The sequence below is a fragment of the Salmo salar genome, chromosome 16 (assembly GCF_965601325.2).
Source record: "Salmo salar chromosome 16, fSalSal1, whole genome shotgun sequence".
In the NCBI taxonomy this organism is placed as follows: domain Eukaryota; kingdom Metazoa; phylum Chordata; class Actinopteri; order Salmoniformes; family Salmonidae; genus Salmo; species Salmo salar.
In genome coordinates this window covers 68,409,362-68,428,632 of record NC_138306.1, presented here as the reverse complement: position 1 = coordinate 68,428,632, position 19,271 = coordinate 68,409,362, and the positions used below count along the sequence as shown (strand labels likewise).

The 19,271-nt window shown below is 44.7% G+C and overlaps 1 protein-coding gene across 1 annotated transcript; it reads right to left on the bottom strand.

The window, feature by feature from the left end:
- Positions 1-103: 103 nt before the first annotated feature.
- On the bottom strand, positions 104-19,165 carry LOC106574240 (sterol 26-hydroxylase, mitochondrial). The gene is made up of 9 exons (XM_014149969.3): positions 18,846-19,165; positions 15,223-15,413; positions 12,529-12,728; positions 12,110-12,307; positions 11,654-11,817; positions 5,916-6,082; positions 1,590-1,671; positions 1,210-1,416; positions 104-822 (listed from the first exon to the last, which is right to left on the bottom strand). The coding sequence occupies exons 1-9, from the start codon at positions 19,110-19,112 to the stop codon at positions 706-708; spliced, it is 1,593 nt and encodes a 530-aa protein (XP_014005444.2). The 5' UTR covers positions 19,113-19,165; the 3' UTR covers positions 104-705.
- Positions 19,166-19,271: the final 106 nt, after the last annotated feature.

Genomic DNA, 19,271 nt, shown 5'->3' with positions numbered 1-19,271 from the left:
AACGTAAATAAAACCCATCTTTTCATCTTTGTATGGACCACAGAGTTTCCAGCACTTGTTAAATGCTAATATAGGACATAGGGATACAATGTGGGCACATAAGTTCACATTTCATAGACTTTTAATGAAGTAAAAGGTTGATGGCCAATACCCTAGACAAATATTCAAAGTGTATTAGCATCTAATGATATTATAATGTCCTTCACGCACACACACGCACACACACACACACACACACACACAGTGATACAATTCTCCTCAACACCAATGTGCATTCATTAAGGGGCAGATCAATCTGTAAGTATTAGCGTCGTAGTAAAGGTCAACAGAACAAAGCTCCCAGTCATACACCTCTGATATGCCTGATATGAATCATATTTGATTTGAGGGCATAGCCACAGGAAATAGGGGTGCTGCTGCACCCCCTGAAAAAAAATCTGCATTAAAAAAAATCATTAAAAAAAATATATTTTTGAAAATATGATTTTTTTTCACAAAAGTAGAGCACTGGGCCTTTACTGGTCCTGTATTAGCGGACCGATATAGCTGTCTGTAGCACGAGCAAACTTTATTTTTCAGTGCCCACCCCCCCCCCCAAACTACTTCCTGCAGCTATGTTTAAGGGGATCTAGGGGAATGGAGGTTACCACAGCAAAACACCAGACCTTCCTGTCAATCCCTTTCTATAACTCCCTGGCACCCTCCTCAGGCTCGGGGTAGGAAGCGCAGGTTGATGGCTTTGGACGGGATGAGCAGTGTTCTAGTCTTGGGCTCTGTGGTCGGGGCCCCATCCTCTGGCTGGATCTCATAATGCTGCATCAGCTGTAGAGGGGGGACAAGAGTTCAGTGTTAATGAGCCATGTGGTTATCTGACATCTCTCTAGCCAGAGAATCAGTTTACAACCATAAAAATAAGTCTTTATAATGTCCCACGCCAAATTTTTGCCAAATGGGACAGTAAAACCAGAATATTGCGCCGCTCATAAAAATGGGGTTCGTCACCCCTGTTGTAAGTGTTGCACACTTAAGTTCCCACACTCTCTCCGATTGCTTCTGGGGATTTACAATTAACAAAATCACCACAGATGATGGACAAAATCATCCAACAACAATCACCTCCAACCGTCCGGTAACATCATTTTGGCACTGATGGCTTTTTATTACTCAATACTTCCTTGAAAATCTCAATGAAATTCTTCTCTTATTCACCCTGGAGAGGGCAAAGTGCATCTCTAGCTCTGCCACTCTCTTGCCCACACAGGCTCTCACGCCCACCCCGAAGGGTATAGAGCTGTAGGGGTGATGTTGGTACGATTCTGGGTCCCCTCGCAGCCAACGCTCAGGCCTGAAACGCTCTGCATCCACAAACTCCCCCTCGTCATGACTGGCAGCATAGTGACACAGATGGAACTGGGTCTGGGAGAGGGGAATAGGAAGAAGTAGATATATAGGAAGTAAAGAGAGACTGACAGAATTTCATGGATATTACATCACATCCTTCGGACAAAAAAAATGGAGATTTCTTAAGTATTGACAAAAGTGAAAGAGAGGAGTGTTGATATCTTTCTCTCGTCATCGCCTGCCCCTACCTTCTTTGGGAACCAGTAGTTGTCCACAACAACGTCATTGTCTACGGTTAGACGGCCATTCCCTGGAACTACAGGGTACATCCTGCAGAGAGAACAGCTTTAGCAACATGGGAGCCTCTGTAGGACTGCCTTAAATAAACCTTTGTGTGGCTAGGAATGTTCAGTAAGGTACTAAGGTACTTAGCATTGGTATTTGGTAAAGTTTTAATACACCTAAACACCAGAGAGAGTTGGCAATGGCAGGTTGTGATTCTGACCTAGATGCTGTTATTGAGCATTTGAATCATTCGAAAATCAAGGGCACATGGGAGAAATGGCTATGACCATATAGGAAGAGGTGGAGGGGGCCAATGTCCTTCTATAAGCCTGTCATTCAGGATTTCTATACCAGGTGGTGTCAGAGGAAGGCCCTAAAAATTGTCAAAGACTCCAGCCACCCAAATCATCAACTGTTCTCTCGGCTACCGCACAGCAAACGGTACAGGAGCGCCAAGTCTGGGAGCAAAAAGCTCCTGAACAGCTTCTAGTTAATAGTAAACCAAATACAGTTGAAATCAGAAGTTTACATACACCTCAGCCAAATACATTTAAACTCAGTTTTTCACAATTCCTTACATTTAATCCTAGTAAAAAAATCCCCTATCTTAGGTCGGTTATTATCTCCACTTTATTTTAAGAATGTGAAATGTCAGAATAATAGAGAATTATTTATTTCAGATTTTATTTCTTTCATCACATTCCCAGTGGGCTGGAAGTTTACACACACTCAATTAGTATTTGGTAGCATTGCCTTTAAATTGTTTAACTTGGGTCAAACGTTTCCACAAGCTTCCCACAATAAGTTGGGTGAATTTTGGCCCATTCCTCCTGACAGAGCTGGTGTAACTGAGTCAGGTTTGTAGGCCTCCTTGCTCGCAAACGCTTTTTCAGTTCTGCGCACAAATTTTCTATAGGATCGAGGTCAGGGCTTTGTGATGGCCACTCCAATACCTTGACATTGTTGTCCTTAAGCCATTTTGCCACAACTTTGGAAGTATGCTTGGGGTTATTGTTCATTTGGAAGACCCATTTGCGACCAAGCTTTAACTTCCTGACTGATGTCTTGAGATGTTGCTTCAATATATCCACATCATTTTACTACCTCATGATGCCATCTATTTTGTGAAGTGCACCAGTTCCTCCTGCAGCAAAGCACCCCCACAACATGATGCTGCCACCCCCGTGCTTCATGGTTGGGATGGTGTTCTTCGGCTTCAAAGCCTCCCTTTTTCCTCCAAACATAGCGATGGTCATTATGGCCAAACAGTTATATTTTTGTTTCATCAGACCAGAGGACATTTATTAAAAAAGTACGATATTTGTCCCCATGTGCAGTTGCAAACCGTAGTCTGGCTCTTTTATGCCGGTTTTGGAGCAGTGGCTTCGTCCTTGCTGAGCGACCTTTCAGGTTATGTCGATATAGGACTTGTTTTACTGTGGATATAGATACAGTGAGGGGAAAAAAGTATTTGATCCCCTGCTGATTTTGTACGTTTGCCCACTGACAAAGAAATGATCAGTCTATAATTTTAATGGTTGGTTTATTTGAACAGTGAGAGACAGAATAACAACAAAAAATCCAGAAAAATGCATGTAAAAATTTTTAAATTGATTTGCATTTTAATGAGGGAAATAAGTATTTGACCCCTCTGCAAAACATGACTTAGTACTTGGTGGCAAAACCCTTGTTGGCAATCACAGAGGTCAGATGTTTCCTGTAGTTGGCCACCAGGTTTGCACACATCTCAGGAGGGATTTTGTCCCACTCCTCTTTGCAGATCTTCTCCAAGTCATTAAGGTTTCGAGGCTGACGTTTGTCAACTCGAACCTTCAGCTCCCTCCACAGATTTTCTATGGGATTAAGGTCTGGAGACTGGCAAGGCCACTCCAGGACCTTAATGTGCTTCTTCTTGAGCCACTCCTTTGTTGCCTTGGCTGTGTGTTCTGGGTCATTGTCATGCTGGAATACCCATCCACGACCCATTTTCAATGCCCTGGCTGAGGGAAGGAGGTTCTCACCCAAGATTTGACGGTACATGCCCCGTCCATTGTCCCTTTGATGCGGTGAAGTTGTCCTGTCCCCTTAGCAGAAAAACACCCCCAAAGCATAATGTTTCCACCTCCATGTTTGACGGTGGGGATGGTGTTCTTGGGGTCATAGGCAGCATTCCTCCTCCTCCATTTTGGTCTCATCTGACCACAACACTTTCACCCAGTTGTCCTCTGAATCATTCAGATGTTCATTGGCAAACTTCAGACGGGCATGTATATGTGCTTTCTTGAGCAGGGGGACCTTGCGGGCGCTGCAGGATTTCAGTCCTTCACGGCGTAGTGTGTTACCAATTGTTTTCTTGGTGACTATGGTCCCAGCTGCCTTGAGATCATTGACAAGATCCTCCCGTGTAGTTCTGGGCTGATTCCTCACCGTTCTCATGATCATTGCAACTCCACGAGGTGAGATCTTGCATGGAGCCCCAGGCCGAGGGAGATTGACAGTTCTTTTGTGTTTCTTCCATTTGCGAATAATCGCACCAACTGTTGTCACCTTCTCACCAAGCTGCTTGGCGATGGTCTTGTAGCCCATTCCAGTCTTGTGTAGGTCTACAATCTTGTCCCTGACATCCTTGGAGAGCTATTTGGTCTTGGCCATGGTGGAGAGTTTGGAATCTGATTGATTGATTGCTTCTGTGGACAGGTGTCTTTTATACAGGTAACAAGCTGACATTAGGAGCACTCCCTTTAAGAGTGTGTTCCTAATTTCAGCTCGTTACCTGTATAAAAGACACCTGGGAGCCAGAAATCTTTCTGATTGAGAGGGGGGTCAAATACTTATTTCCCTCATTAAAATGCAAATCAATTTATAACATTTTTGACATGCGTTTTTCTGGATTTTTTTGTTATTCTGTCTCTCACTGTTCAAATAAACCTACCATTAAAATTATAGACTGATCATTTCTTTGTCAGTGGGCAAACGTACAAAATCAGCAGGGGATCAAATACTTTTTTCCCTCACTGTACTTTTGTACCTGTTTCCTCCAGCATCTTCACAAGGTCCTTTGCTGTTGTTCTGGGATTGATTTGCACTTTTCGCACCAAAGTACATTCATCTCTAGGAGACAGAACGTGTCTCCTTCCTGAGTGGTATGACGGCTGCGTGGTCCCATGCCGTTTATACTTGCGTACTATTCTTTGTACAGATGAACGTGGTACCTTCAGGTGTTTGGTTCATCCTTGGGAGCAATTTCCAGACTTGTGGATGTCTAAAAAATAATCTGATGTCTTGGCTGATTTCTTTTGATTTTCCCATGATGTCAAGCGAAGATGCACTGAGTTTGAAGGTAGGCCTTGAAATACATCCACAGGTACACCTCCAATTGACTCAAATGATGTCAATTAGCCTATCAGAAGCTTCAAAAGCCATGACATCATTTTCTGGAATTTTCCAAGCTGTTTAAAGGCACAGTCAACTTTAGTGTATGTAAACTTCTGACCCACTGGAATTGTGATACAGTGAAATAATCTGTCTGTAAACAATTGTTGGAAAAATGACTTATCATCTACAAAGTAGATGTCCTAACCGACTTGCCAAAACTATAGTTTGTTAACAAGAAATGTGTGGAGTTTTAATGAATCCAACATAAGTGTATGTAAACTTCCCACTTCAACTGTAGCTAGCTGGACTATCTGCATTGACCCTTTTTGCACACTCTTTCTGACACATACACACACTCACCCACAGATAACACGTACACACATCCACACTCATCACATACACTGCTGCTTCTGTCTTATCTATCCTGTTGCCTAGTCACCCCTACCGATATGTACATATCTACCTCAATTACCTCATAACCCTGCACATCGACTCAGTATTGGTACCCCGTGTATATAGCCAAGTAAACATTACTTATTGTGTATTTATTCCTTGTGTTAATGTTTTTTATTAAAAAAAATATTGTATTCTGCATTGTTGGGAAGGGCCCGTAAGCATTTCACTGTTAGTTTACACCTGTTCTTTATGACATTTGAACACACCATTCAGGTTATATAAGGACATGTCCAATACCTCGACCTTGACCCTCTGCACTCACTTATCAGTCATTATCAGTATAATAAGGGAAATGCAAGCACACAATCTCTCTTTGACCAGGCATGCGCAAAACAAGTGACCAGTTGCAGGTCGCTGTTCTTGGTGCGTGTGTGTTTGTGTGTGTGTGTGTGGGATGTGTTCACCTCAGAACCTGGATGTGTGTACATGCATCTGTGCTTACGTGCATGTGTATTCACCTTAGAGTCTCCTTGATGACAGCCTTCAGGTAGGGCATCCTGCTCAGGTCCTCTGATCTGGGCTGCTGTCTTCCCGGACACACGGACATGATCTCACGGTACAGCCTGTCCTGGGACGCGGCGTCGCGAGCCAAGAGGTACAATGCCCACGACAAGGTGTTGGACGTCTGAGGCGAAAGGAGAAGGACGATAGAAAGAAAGAGGGGTGTACTTAAGGTGAAGTGATATGATATATACGGAACAAAAATATAAACGCAACATGTAAAGTGTTGGTCCCATGTTTCATGAACTGAAATAAAAGATCCCAGAAATTGTCCATACTCACAAAAAGCTTATTTCTCTCAAATGTTGTGCACAATTGTTAGTGAGCATTTCTCCTTTGCCAAGATAATCCATCCACCTGACAAGTGTGGCACATCAAGAAGCTGATTAAAAAGCATGACCATTACACAGGTGCACCTTGTGCTGGGGGCAATAAAAGGCTGTTTTAAAAATGTGCAGTTTTGTCACACTACACTGCCACATATGTCTCAAATTTTGAAGGAGCGTGCAATTGGTATGCTGATTGCAGGAATGTCCACCAGAGCTGTTGCCAGAGAATTGAATGTTCATTTCTCTACCATAAGCCGCCTCCAATGTTGTTTTAGAGAATTTGGCAGTACGTCCAATCGGCCTCCCAACCGCAGACCACGTGTATGGCGTCGTGTGGGCGAGCGGTTTGATGATGTCGACATTGTAAACAGAGTGCCCCATGGTGGCGGTGGGGTTATGGTATAGGCAGGCATAAGCTACGGACAACGAACACAATTGCATTTTAGCAATGGCAATTTGAAATCACAGAGATAACGTGATAAGATCCTGAGGCCCATTGTCGTGCCATTCATCCGATGCCATCACCTCATGTTTCAGCATGATAATGCACTGCCCCATATCGCAAGGATCTGTACACAATTCCCAGGAGCTGAAAATGTCTTTTTTGGAAGAAGCTAGCTAGCTAACGAAGAACAACAAAGAACATCTAGTTAACAGAAGAAAAGAAAGGGAAAATCAGGACAGAAGAAAAAGGATATCAAAGTGAAACAGTTCTCTAAAGACACAGGAGACAATAATACAAGAAACAACACTTCTGTAGCTTGTCAACTATGTGTCTGTCTATCCCTGTTCTCTCCCCTCTGCACAGGCCATACAAACGCTTCACACCGCGTGGCCGCTGCCACTCTAACCTGGTGGTCCCAGCGCGCACGACCCACGTAGAGTTCCAGGTCTCCGGCAGCCTCTGGAACTGCCGGTCTGCAGCCAACAAGGCTGAGTTCATCTCAGCCTATGCTACCCTCCAGTCCCTAGACTTCCTGGCGCTGACGGAAACATGGATCACCACAGATAACACTGCTACTCCTACTGCTCTCTCTTCGTCTGCCCACGTGTTCTCGCATACCCCTAGAGCATCGAGCCAGCGGGGTGGTGGCACTGGAATCCTCATCTCTCCCAAGTGGACATTCTCTCTTTCTCCCCTGACCCATCTGTCTATCTCCTCATTTGAATTCCATACTGTCACAGTTACCAGCCCTTTCAAGCTTAACATCCTTATCATTTATCGCCCTCCAGGTTCCCTTGGAGAGTTCATCAATGAGCTTGACGCCTTGATAAGTTCCTTTCCTGAAGATGGCTCACCTCTCGCAGTTCTGGGTGACTTTAACCTCCCCACGTCTACCTTTGACTCATTCCTCTCTGCCTCCTTCTTTCCACTCCTCTCCTCTTTTGACCTCACCCTCTCACCTTCCCCCCCTACTCACAAGGCAGGCAATACGCTTGACCTCAACTTTACTAGATGCTGTTCTTCCACTAATCTCATTGCAACTCCCCTCCAAATCTCCGACCACTACCTTGTATCCTTTTCCCTCTTGCTCTCATCCAACACTTCTCACTCTGCCCCTACTCGGATGGTATTGCGCCGTCCCAACCTTCGCTCTCTCTCTCCCGCTACTCTCTCCTCTTCCATCCTATCATCTCTTCCCTCTGCTCAAACCTTCTCCAACCTATCTCCTGATTCTGCCACCTCAACCCTCCTCTCCTCCCTTTCTGCATCCTTTGATTTTCTCTGTCCCCTATCCTCCAGGCCGGCTCGGTCCTCCCCTCCTGCTCCGTGGCTCGACGACTCACTACGAGCTCACAGAACAGGGCTCCGGGCAGCCGAGCGGAAATGGAGGAAAACTCGCCTCCCTGCGGACCTGGCATCCTTTCACTCCCTCCTCTCTACATTCTCCTCTTCTGTCTCTGCTGCTAAAGCCACTTTCTACCACTCTAAATTCCAAGCATCTGCCTCTAACCCTAGGAAGCTCTTTGCTACCTTCTCCTCCCTCCTGAATCCTCCTCCCCCTCCCCCCCCCCCTCCTCCCTCTCTGCGGATGACTTCGTCAACCATTTTGAAAAGAAGGTTGACGATATCCGATCCTCGTTTGCTAAGTCAAACGACACCGCTGGTCCTGCTCACACTGCCCTACCCTGTGCTTTGACCTCTTTCTCCCCTCTCTCTCCAGATGAAATCTCGCGTCTTGTGACGGCCGGCCGCCCAACAACCTGCCCACTTGACCTTATCCCCTCCTCTCTTCTCCAGACCATTTCCGGAGACCTTCTCCCCTACCTCACCTCGCTCATCAACTCATCCTTGACCGCTGGCTACGTCCCTTCCGTCTTCAAGAGAGCGAGAGTTGCACCCCTTCTGAAAAAACCTACACTCGATCCCTCCGATGTCAACAACTACAGACCAGTATCCCTTCTTTCTTTTCTCTCCAAAACTCTTGAACGTGCCGTCCTTGGCCAGCTCTCCTGCTATCTCTCTCAGAATGACCTTCTTGATCCTAATCAGTCAGGTTTCAAGACTGGGCATTCAACTGAGACTGCTCTTCTCTGTGTCACGGAGGCTCTCCGCACTGCTAAAGCTAACTCTCTCTCCTCTGCTCTCATCCTTCTAGACCTATCTGCTGCCTTTGATACTGTGAGCCATCAGATCCTCCTCTCCACCCTCTCCGAGTTGGGCATCTCCGGCGCGGCCCACGCTTGGATTGCGTCCTACCTGACAGGTCGCTCCTACCAGGTGGCGTGGCGAGAATCTGTCTCCGCACCATGCGCTCTCACCACTGGTGTCCCCCAGGGCTCTGTTCTAGGCCCTCTCCTATTCTCGCTATACACCAAGTCACTTGGCTCTGTCATATCCTCACATGGTCTCTCCTATCATTGCTATGCAGACGACACACAATTAATCTTCTCCTTTCCCCCTTCTGATAACCAGGCGGCGAATCGCATCTCTGCATGTCTGTCAGACATATCAGTGTGGATGACGGATCACCACCTCAAACTGAACCTTGGCAAGACGGAACTGCTCTTCCTCCCGGGGAAGGACTGCCCGTTCCATGATCTCGCCATCACGGTTGACAACTCCCTTGTGTCCTCCTCCCAGAGCGCTAAGAACCTTGGCGTGATCCTGGACAACACCCTGTCGTTCTCCACTAACATCAAGGCGGTGACCCGATCCTGTAGGTTCATGCTCTACAACATTCGCAGAGTACGACCCTGCCTCACACAGGAAGCGGCGCAGGTCCTAATCCAGGCACTTGTCATCTCCCGTCTGGATTACTGCAACTCGCTGTTGGCTGGGCTCCCTGCCTGTGCCATTAAACCCCTACAACTCATCCAGAACGCCGCAGCCCGTCTGGTGTTCAACCTTCCCAAGTTCTCTCACGTCACCCCGCTCCTCCGCTCTCTCCACTGGCTTCCAGTTGAAGCTCGCATCCGCTACAAGACCATGGTGATTGCCTACGGAGCTGTGAAGGGAACGGCACCTCCATACCTTCAGGCTCTGATCAGGCCCTACACCCAAACAAGGGCACTGCGTTCATCCACCTCTGGCCTGCTGGCCCCCCTACCTCTGAGGAAGCACAGTTCCCGCTCAGCCCAGTCAAAACTGTTCGCTGCTCTGGCACTCCAATGGTGGAACAAGCTCCCTCACGACGCCAGGACAGCGGAGTCAATCACCACCTTCCGGAGACACCTGAAACCCCACCTCTTTAAGGAATACCTAGGATAGGATAAAGTAATCCTTCTAACCCCCCCCCCCCCTTAAAAGATTTAGATGCACTATTGTAAAGTGGTTGTTCCACTGGATATCATAAGGTGAATGCACCAATTTGTAAGTCGCTCTGGATAAGAGCGTCTGCTAAATGACTTAAATGTAAATGTAAATGTATATGCAGCAACATTGCACAGCCATTGAAGAGGAGTAAGACAACATGCCACAATCAACAGCCTGATCGACTCTATGTGAAAGAGATGTGTCGCGCTGCATGAGGCAAATGGTGGTCACACCAGATACTGACTGGTTTTCTGGTACATGCCCCAACTTTTCTCTCATTTTATTATTATTTTTAGCCCTATTGGTAGTTACAGTCTTGTCCCATCGCTGCAACTCCCATACGGACTCGGGAGAGGTGAAGGTCGAGAGCCATGCGTCTTCTGAAACATGACCCGCCAAGCCGCACTGCTTCTTGACACACTGCTCGCTTAACCCGTAAACCAGCCGCACCAATGTGTCGGAGGAAACGCCGTACAACTGGCGACCGTGTCAGAGTACATGCGCCCTCCCCTAACCCGGATGACGCTGGGACAATTATACGTTGCCTCATGGGTCTCCCAGTCCCGGCCGGCTGCGACACAGTCCGGGATCGAACCTGGATCTGTAGTGACGCCTCAAGCACTGCAGTGCCTTAGACCGCTGCGCCACTTGGCAGGCCCTACTTTTTCTTTTAAGGTATCTGTGACCAACAGATTCGTATCTGTGTTCCCAGTCATGTGAAATCCATAGATTAGGGCCTAATTAATACATTTCAATTTACTGATTTCCTTAAATGAACTGTAACTCAGTAAAATCTTTGAAATTGTTGCGTTTAGATTTTTGTTCAGTATACTTTATTGTCCCTGAGGGGAAATTTGACTTGGACAATTTAAATGCTGATGTTTCAACACCAAAAAAAGATGAAAAGTTGAGGGAGTGGTGGAGGCTGTATCAGAGACAAGTTATCAGTGATCATCAACATTTATTGACATCAACATTAAAGCAGCTGAGGAAATTACTTTGGAACATCAGATCATTTCAAGTGACATCTAGTCATTGAATAAAAGCGAGAACACTGATTTTCAGTGAACAAAACACATTTTCATCTCTGACGTTACATAAAGGTGGAATAAATAGAGCTCGAGGCTTGTGTTTTACTCAGCAACAGATCCCAGAGAGCAGCAAGTGGCGCTTGACAAAGACAAGCCCAGACTGCACCAGGGAATGCAGTCTGGCAGGTCCTGCTGTGTTTGTATGGTTACTGTGTGTTTCTCTGTGGTTACATGCGTTTGTGTACGAGTACATTTTGTACCCTCTAAAACAAATAAAAAAGTTACACTGCAAATATATATGTCAACAAACTAAAGGAAATGGTCTCAGTATTTATGGCCTGGGGTGAATCATGTAATCTTAAAGCCAAAATACACCACCACCCATTCCCTAGGACGTGTCCAGGAGGCACAAAACAGAAGAAAACACTTTGAAATGTAGAGGAAATAATAGCATTTTCCCAATGTCATTTTCTGTTTCAAAAGGTTTGTTTACGGTGTACCCTACTGAACGTGAACCTGCTGTTGTGTATGGCACCACCCTCCTCTCTGTATGACCTCCCATGACCCTTTTCTCTCACCGTGTCCACTCCGCCCAGCAACAGCTCTGTGATGCAGATGTACACCTCTCCCAGGGTCAGTTTATCACAGGACAGCAGGTAGGTGAGATACATCCCCTCCACCTGCTTCCCAGCAAGCACCTGGGCATCCATCTGCGCCAACTTATGGTCAATCAGACGCTGAGCTGAGGGTTTATATAGAAATACATTGAACACACACATTCATGTAGTGGACACGCACAAACACAAAATGAGTCTCAATAGTGAACATAGCTCAACAGTTAGTCTCCCTAGGCAGACGGGTTGCCTCCCACATTAACAAAGTTCCCACATAGGTCTGTGATTTCTGACACTTCTCAACAGTGCTTAGTGGCTGACGTGCAATTGACAGGGCAATAGAAACAACCATTCCACCTACACATTTAAGTCCGCTTGACACTCAATAGAAGGAGCCCCTAACATTATTTACAAACATACCTACATTCACCAGGTCGTCCCAGGCTCGGATAAATCGTTTCCAGTAGGGCAGGACGTTGCGTGTCCAGAGCGGGAGGAAGAGGACGGTCTCAGACAGGGTTAGCATGTCGTTGACTGCAGCGATGAACTTCAGCGTGTCCTTAGGGATCTCCTCCTCCAGACAACCCAGCCGCGTCTCAAACAGGATGGAAGAGATCCCTGCAGGGACGGAGAGAACACAGTCAACAATGAGGACTACACAGAGATTCTAGGTATCCGAGATGCCATCTCATGCCGCTGTGCCCATGAGCAAGGCACTTTACCTAAGCTGTTCTAGAGGCACTGTGGCAGACCCTTGCTTCCAACCCCACTGGGTGTGTGTGTGTTTCTGAAGGGGTTAAAAGCATCCAAAAATTATGAATGAACCAATGGTATCACACCTTCAAAGCCAAACTTGTAGAGCTCTGCGGTGAGGTCTGGTACGGTGGTGTGGTCCTGACTGCGAAGGCGGAGCCTCTCAATACTCTGTAGCAGGTCCCCTACCACCTGGTGGATGACAGGCGCATACACAGACACCTCCGCTAGCTTCAGCATCTTTGGATTCAGGACACTACGGATACGGTACCACTGTAGGCCTTTACTGTAGGAGAGGAGAGGACAGGAGACAGACAGTGAATCTACAGTAGATATTCAGAATAAAGGGGTGGAGGTATATCTACAGGTCACGGCCAAAATAAAGGGAAAACTTCAGTAAATGAGGGATACAAAGTATATTGAAAGCAGCTGCTTTCACACAGGTGTGGTTCCTGAGTTAATTAAGCGATGAACATCCCACCATGCTTCGGGTCATGTCTGAAAATGCCCAGTTGCCTATTATTTTGGCTATCGTGGCTAGAAGAGATCTCAGTGACTTTGAAATAGGGTTCTCAATGGAGCAAATGGGGTTTAAAGTGTGTGCGTCAGTCACTAGATCTCAACCCAATTGAACACTTATGGAAGATTATAGAGCAGCGTCTGAGACAGCTTTTTCCACCGCCATCAACAAAACGATTACATTCTCATGGAATAATGGTGTCAGATCTCTCCAATAGAGTTCCAGACACTTGTAGAATCTATGCGAAGGCGCATTCAAGCGTTTCTGGCGACTAGTGGGGGCCCAATGCCCCATTTAAGACGCTATGTTGACGTTTCCTTTATTTTGGCAGTTACCTGTAGGTTAGATGGATAATGTTACGGTGGAGGTACTACTGAAACAAGTTTACCTGTAGGACCATAGTTTCCTCAAACCAGACCAATATTGCTTTTACCCAAGGCAATGATTTATTACCAATAACAGTCATAGTGTATCTTTGAAGCATAGGGTGTAAGCAATGTTCCTTCTAAGCTGCGCACCTCCTCCAGGACTGCCGCGCTGAAGAAATGCCATGCAGAGACCCAAGAGATTGAACTTTACTGAGTTTGCCGCATTAGTTTGCACTATATAGATTAACGTTCTTTTTCTGTGATCGTATCAAAATTATGAACTGGGTGGTTCGAGCCGAATGCTGATTTTTCGGACAGGCTGTATCTAGCCACTCCACGTTGTGTCATGCATAAGATCATCCCTTAACTGTGGTATATTGGCCATATACCACAACCCCGAGGTGCCTTATTGCTTAAATATACAGTGCCTGGCAAAAGTATTCACCCCCTTGGCATTTTTCCTATTTTTTTGCATTACAACCTTTTGTTATGAAGCCCCTAAATAAGATCTGGTGCAACCAATTACCTTCAGAAGACACATAATTAATTAAATAAAGTCCACCTGTGTGCAATCTAAGTGTCCCATGATCTGTCACATGATCTCAGTATATATACACGTGTTCTGAAAGCCCCCAGAGTCTGCAACACCACTAAGCAAGCGGCACCACCAAGCAAGCGGCACCATGAAGACCAAGGAGCTCTCCAAACAGGTCAGGGACAAAGTTGTGGAGAAGTACAGATCAGGGTTGGGTTCTACTCGAGTTGTTTAAGGGGAAACATTTAAACGTCTTGGAATGGCCTAGTCAAAGCCCAGACCTCAATCCAATTGAGAATCTGTGGTATGACTTAAAGATTGCTGTACACTAGCAGGAACCTATCCAACTTGAAGGAGCTGGAGCAGTTTTGCCTTGAATGGACAAAAATCCCAGTGGCTAGACGTGCCAAGCTTATAGAGACATATCCCAAGAGACTTGCAGCTGTAATTGCTGCAAAAGGTGGCTCTACAAAGTATTGACTTTGGGGGGGTGAATAGTTATGCACGCTCAAGTTCTGTTTTTTTGTCTTGTTTGTTTCACAATAAAAAATATTTAGCATCTTCAAAGTGGTAGTTGTGTAAATCAAATGATACAAACCCCCCCCCAAAAAAATCTATTTTAATTCCAGGTTGTAAGGCAACAAAATAGTACAAATGCCAAGGGGGTGAATACTTTCGCAAGGCACTGTAGATCAGCAATGGGGAGTTATTATAGGCCACATTTCAAGCTCTCTTTGAAAAGCTAATCAGGTAAAAAGCTTACATCTTAATTAAAGGGACAGTGTTGTATTTTGAGACATGCTTGAATATCCTACATTGTCTAATTCTCTGTATGGTAATAATACATTTTATTTTGTAAAGTGGTTTCTTGCATCATATAATACAATGCAATTTACAGTCAACTATTTGGCCCATGGTGTTAGACCAAGTAAAACATTAATATCAAGCGTTTCATAATGTAAAAACGTTATTAAAAATCGAATGCAATATAGGCCTGCATTGAACACCACATATAGGCTACTGTAAGCTATATCACAGAAATCAAAAGCTATTTCCATGTGAAAATGTTATGGGATTTGCTCCATTGGTTTTGTTGGTACAGTAGACCTACATTAAGCTCAAATGGCCACAATAGCCTATTGGCTACTATCTAAAACTGCAATGGTACAGCCGCAGGGTTTACTGTAAACGTGAGGTGGAAGTTGTACAAAATTCTCACATTAAAGGTTCCGCTCACAAGAACTAAAATGTCCTCAGTGCCCCAACATTTGAGGGAACAGTGGGTGTAAGTATTATCCATTCCCTTTCCTACACCCAATCTAGGAATAGTCCTTGATGTGCTTCATCAGCCACTCACTCCACATGGAGTCCATAGGCCTGTTCCCTCATATCGCGGTACTCCTTCCAGTGTGGCAGCTCTGTCCGGACCGGGTAGCGGCCCTCCTGACGGATCACCTGGGATATAAGCTCTGGAGACGCCACGTTCACCACATCAAACGGGCCGAACCGCGAGCGCCAGATGGGCCCGTACAGTTTCTTGTGTTCAACCTGGGTTGGGGGAAAAGAAAAGATCTTTGATTCTGGAAATGTACAGTGAGACAGTCCAATATTATTAATATTTCATATGAATTCATGATTCACAAAATATACTCCCAGTATACAAAACATTAGGAACATTGCTCTTTCCATGACAGACTGACCAGATGAATCCAGGTGAAAACTATGATCCCTTATTGATGTTACCTGTTAAATCCACATCAATCAGTGTATCTGAAGGGAATATGACAGGTAAAAAAAAAAAATTTAAGCCTTGAGACATGGATTGTGTATGTGTGCCATTCAGAGGGCGAATGGGCAAGACAAAAGACTTAAGTGCCTTTTAACGGGGTATGGTAGTAGGTGCCAGGCGCACCGCTTTGAGTGTCAAGAACTACAATGCTGCTGGGTTTTTCATGCTCAACAGTTTCCGTTGTGTATCAAGAATGGTCCACCACCCAAAGGAGATCCAGCAAACTTGACCCAACTGTAAGAAGCATTGGAGTCAACATGGACCAGCATCCTCGTGGAATGCTTTTGACACCTTATAGTCCATGCCCCGACAAATGGAGGCTGTTTTGAGGGAAAAGGGTGGTGGACTCAATATTAGGAAGGTGCTCCAAATGTTTTGTTCAGTGTATATTTACTAACAAATAACAGTATATAAAATACTTATTAACCTAATTTGTCATAAATCAACCTAAATAAACCATGAAGCTAGGGGGGGTTTATGATCCCACAAATATCAGAGCCAATTTGACCCCCTAAATAATATGCTATGATAAATTTGATGGATGTCAAATGATTTAACCACCATATGTACTGACTTTCTACACAGTACTACTCAATTCCAAATATTATGATTGGATCCCCCTGCTGCCAATTATGCCTTCGGTTTGGTCCGGCCCATGGTTTGTGAAGGGGGGGGGGGGGGGGGGGGGGGGTGTACAAGGCTTGAAAACCCTTAATTCTGTGAGCTAACTTTTAACAAATAAATAAATACAGTTATATTTAACATGGTAAATTCATAAGTACAAATAAGAATTGTAGAAAAGGATATTTTTCAAATAGAGAACGTTTCTATTGCGAAGGGACATCTCGCATGTGAGCCCTATTTCTCAATGACGGATCATTTGTAACGGTTATATTAGGCTCAACTATGTAAGTTCAAGACAGTGTTATGACCTTTGAAAGAACTGGTTTCTAGTAGGATACACAGCCTGTTATCTCTCCAGTCAGAGGCAGTCTTGCCTGACTTTAGAAACACATTTGAAGGCCAGCATTGTGTGTGTGGGGGGGGGGGGGGGGGGTGGAGCACTCATGTTTATACAACCCAATAATCACCCTGAGAATACTTCCAGAATCACCTTGATCTTTTATTTCAGTTAACAACATCTACAAAATAAATTGGCCCATCCTAGTCTTTATTGATATAGACACAGTACATGTGACATTGCACAGCAGTATACTGGTCTATTTCATTATTATTTTCTTCTTCTTGATTTCAATTGGTAAGGGAAACCAGGTACTGGTGTTTGTATGTGCGGTTTCTTGATGAGTACAGAGTATTCTTATACCATATTTGTGTGTAACAATAGTATACATTCATGTAATTGGCAGAGGTGAGACTGAAAAAGGGTGCTCTGGTTGAGAGTGCTGCAGTTATCAATTGTGATCATGGTCACAGCTCTAACATTTGTCAGTTTCATTGTGGACTTTTCCCTGAAATTAGATGTTGGCCTATCAGGGGGCTGCATCTAGCTCAGCAAACCATGTCAACATTGAATTGCAATTATAAACCCAGATGTTAGTCAGTAGCCTATGCCTATTGAAATAAGTAAATCTCGCAAATAGGCCATTTTATAACTGTTTGTAGTCTTTACATCTGCCACAGAATAACGTCAGAACATGTACCACGGGAATGACCCAAAAATATATATTATGTTCTAATTACGTTGGTAACCAGTTTAACCAAGTTACATCAACATCCATTGACGGGAAATGATCTGGATAGTTTAAGTGACTTACCTTTTCTCTTGCGAAATAATCTAAACTTCTTAGTCTACATCAGGGGCGGAAATCCCGGGGGGACACGACCCCCCCATCCTGGGAAAAATATTTGTCCCCCCCCCAATATATCACTGAAACATAACTATGTAATTTAAATAATATTAATAATACGCAATGAAAGCAATTGTGCTGATTATAGACATTTAATAACACGTTTAAGTTTCAAAAGATTGCAACCCCCCCACCCTTTGCCTCACAATGGTTTGATCCACTGCCAGTTCCTTAGTTGGCAATGTAACAGAGGGGTCGTATCTACTGTCTGAAAGGCACTCAATGCACGTAACTGACGTGAGGTTAATCCAGTCAATCGCGCACACACACTAGCTGAATATGCAGAGCTAGCGCGCAAATATTAACTATTAAGCTAGCTAGTACCTATTCCATTTATGTGGCATTGTCAAAGATGGAATCAGCATGCAGATGATGTAAGTTAGTGCTTCAAAGTCCCTGTGATAAGGTTAGCGATAAACTGAAATCCAAACTGAACAGAACTACACTCATCTACCATTGTCTTAAATATATTTAATGGTCTCGTTGCAAAAGCTAAATTGTCGCAAGTGAACTTTTATTTATTTTATTTCACCTTTATTTAACCTGGGTAGCAAAGATTATAGCAAACACCACTGAAACTGAATTGGTGCTCGCTAGCTTTGCAAATTCAGCTATTGTTGGAAGCCAGCCAATATGAAACAAACTATTAAAATTACAAAAGGTTGCAGCATATGTTGTGTAAATGGTGAACTCATAACAGCTGTCAACTCTTGTCATTTTAATCCGTTTCACATTTGCTAGCTACCTTTTAGATCGAAGCCCAAATAGAATGATTGAAGATGATAGAAGCCCATCTCCTACTGTAAATAACCTACACACTGTGTGTGTAGCCAGCCAGGTAGAAAAATGGCAGAAAAATAAAAGACGGACATCAGAGTATTTTTCAATACACCAAAACGCATAGTAAGAACCCTAGTAGCCTAATATCTCAAAGACTAGACCACTCTCAACTTAAACTGGTGACTGAACTATGATTTGTTAAAGGCAATGGTATTGCTGTTGTGATTAGTTGTGTAGTTTTGGGTACCGGTAGTTAGGAGTACGGCAAACACCTTATTTCTTTGGTTCCTCAATATACATTTACCATATTACAATGTAGGCTATGTATTACAGCACTACTTTTGGTGTCCCCCTCAGGAATTGCTCTTGAGAAAATGTCATGTAATTGTCCCCTCCAAAGTTGATACCAGATTTTCGCCCCTGGTCTACATCGTTAAAAATGACGTCGATATTCCTTAATTCGCTCGATAACGTGCACTCACTATACGTATGCAGTTAGTCATACAGCAGAAATTAAGCGAGGCACTGTGGGATTAATTTTACCTGCATCGCATGGCTCTTATCTGCATATCCCTTCACGAACAGCCAATACACCGTCGTGGCCAAACTAGGTCCACGTAGATCGTCTATTGTTTTGTACTTCTCCGGAGCTGTTTCTATTGTTGTCTGAAAATGTTGTCCTACGTGTCTGCTGGCTCCGGACTTGAACCTCCGACCACCAGACACAAAACCGTCCAGGGTCACTGACAGTGTCTGGCCGTGGTGAACTGTGAGCCTGAGCGTCCTGGTCACCGCAGCAGGGCTACACATGTTGAGTGGAGCGCGTAAAGGCGCATTCTGCCAACTGTGGCTTTTTAGTACAGTTTGCCCTGCGGCACATTGGGACTCGCCCATAAGTTTCACATTTCAACATCACATGCACAAATATAGTGAAATGCCTTTCTTAAACGCTCTAACCACAATGCAGTT

Excerpts from the sequence above, each read along its gene's own strand:
- LOC106574240 (XM_014149969.3), bottom strand. The coding sequence starts at position 19,112 with ATGTGTAGCCCTGCTGCGGTGACCAGGACGCTCAGGCTCACAGTTCAC. Across the intron at positions 15,414-18,845 it reads ATAAGAGCCATGCGATGCAG|GTTGAACACAAGAAACTGTA; the intron begins GTAAAATTAATC and ends CCCCCAACCCAG. Across the intron at positions 1,417-1,589 it reads ACTACTGGTTCCCAAAGAAG|ACCCAGTTCCATCTGTGTCA; the intron begins GTAGGGGCAGGC and ends CCCCTCTCCCAG.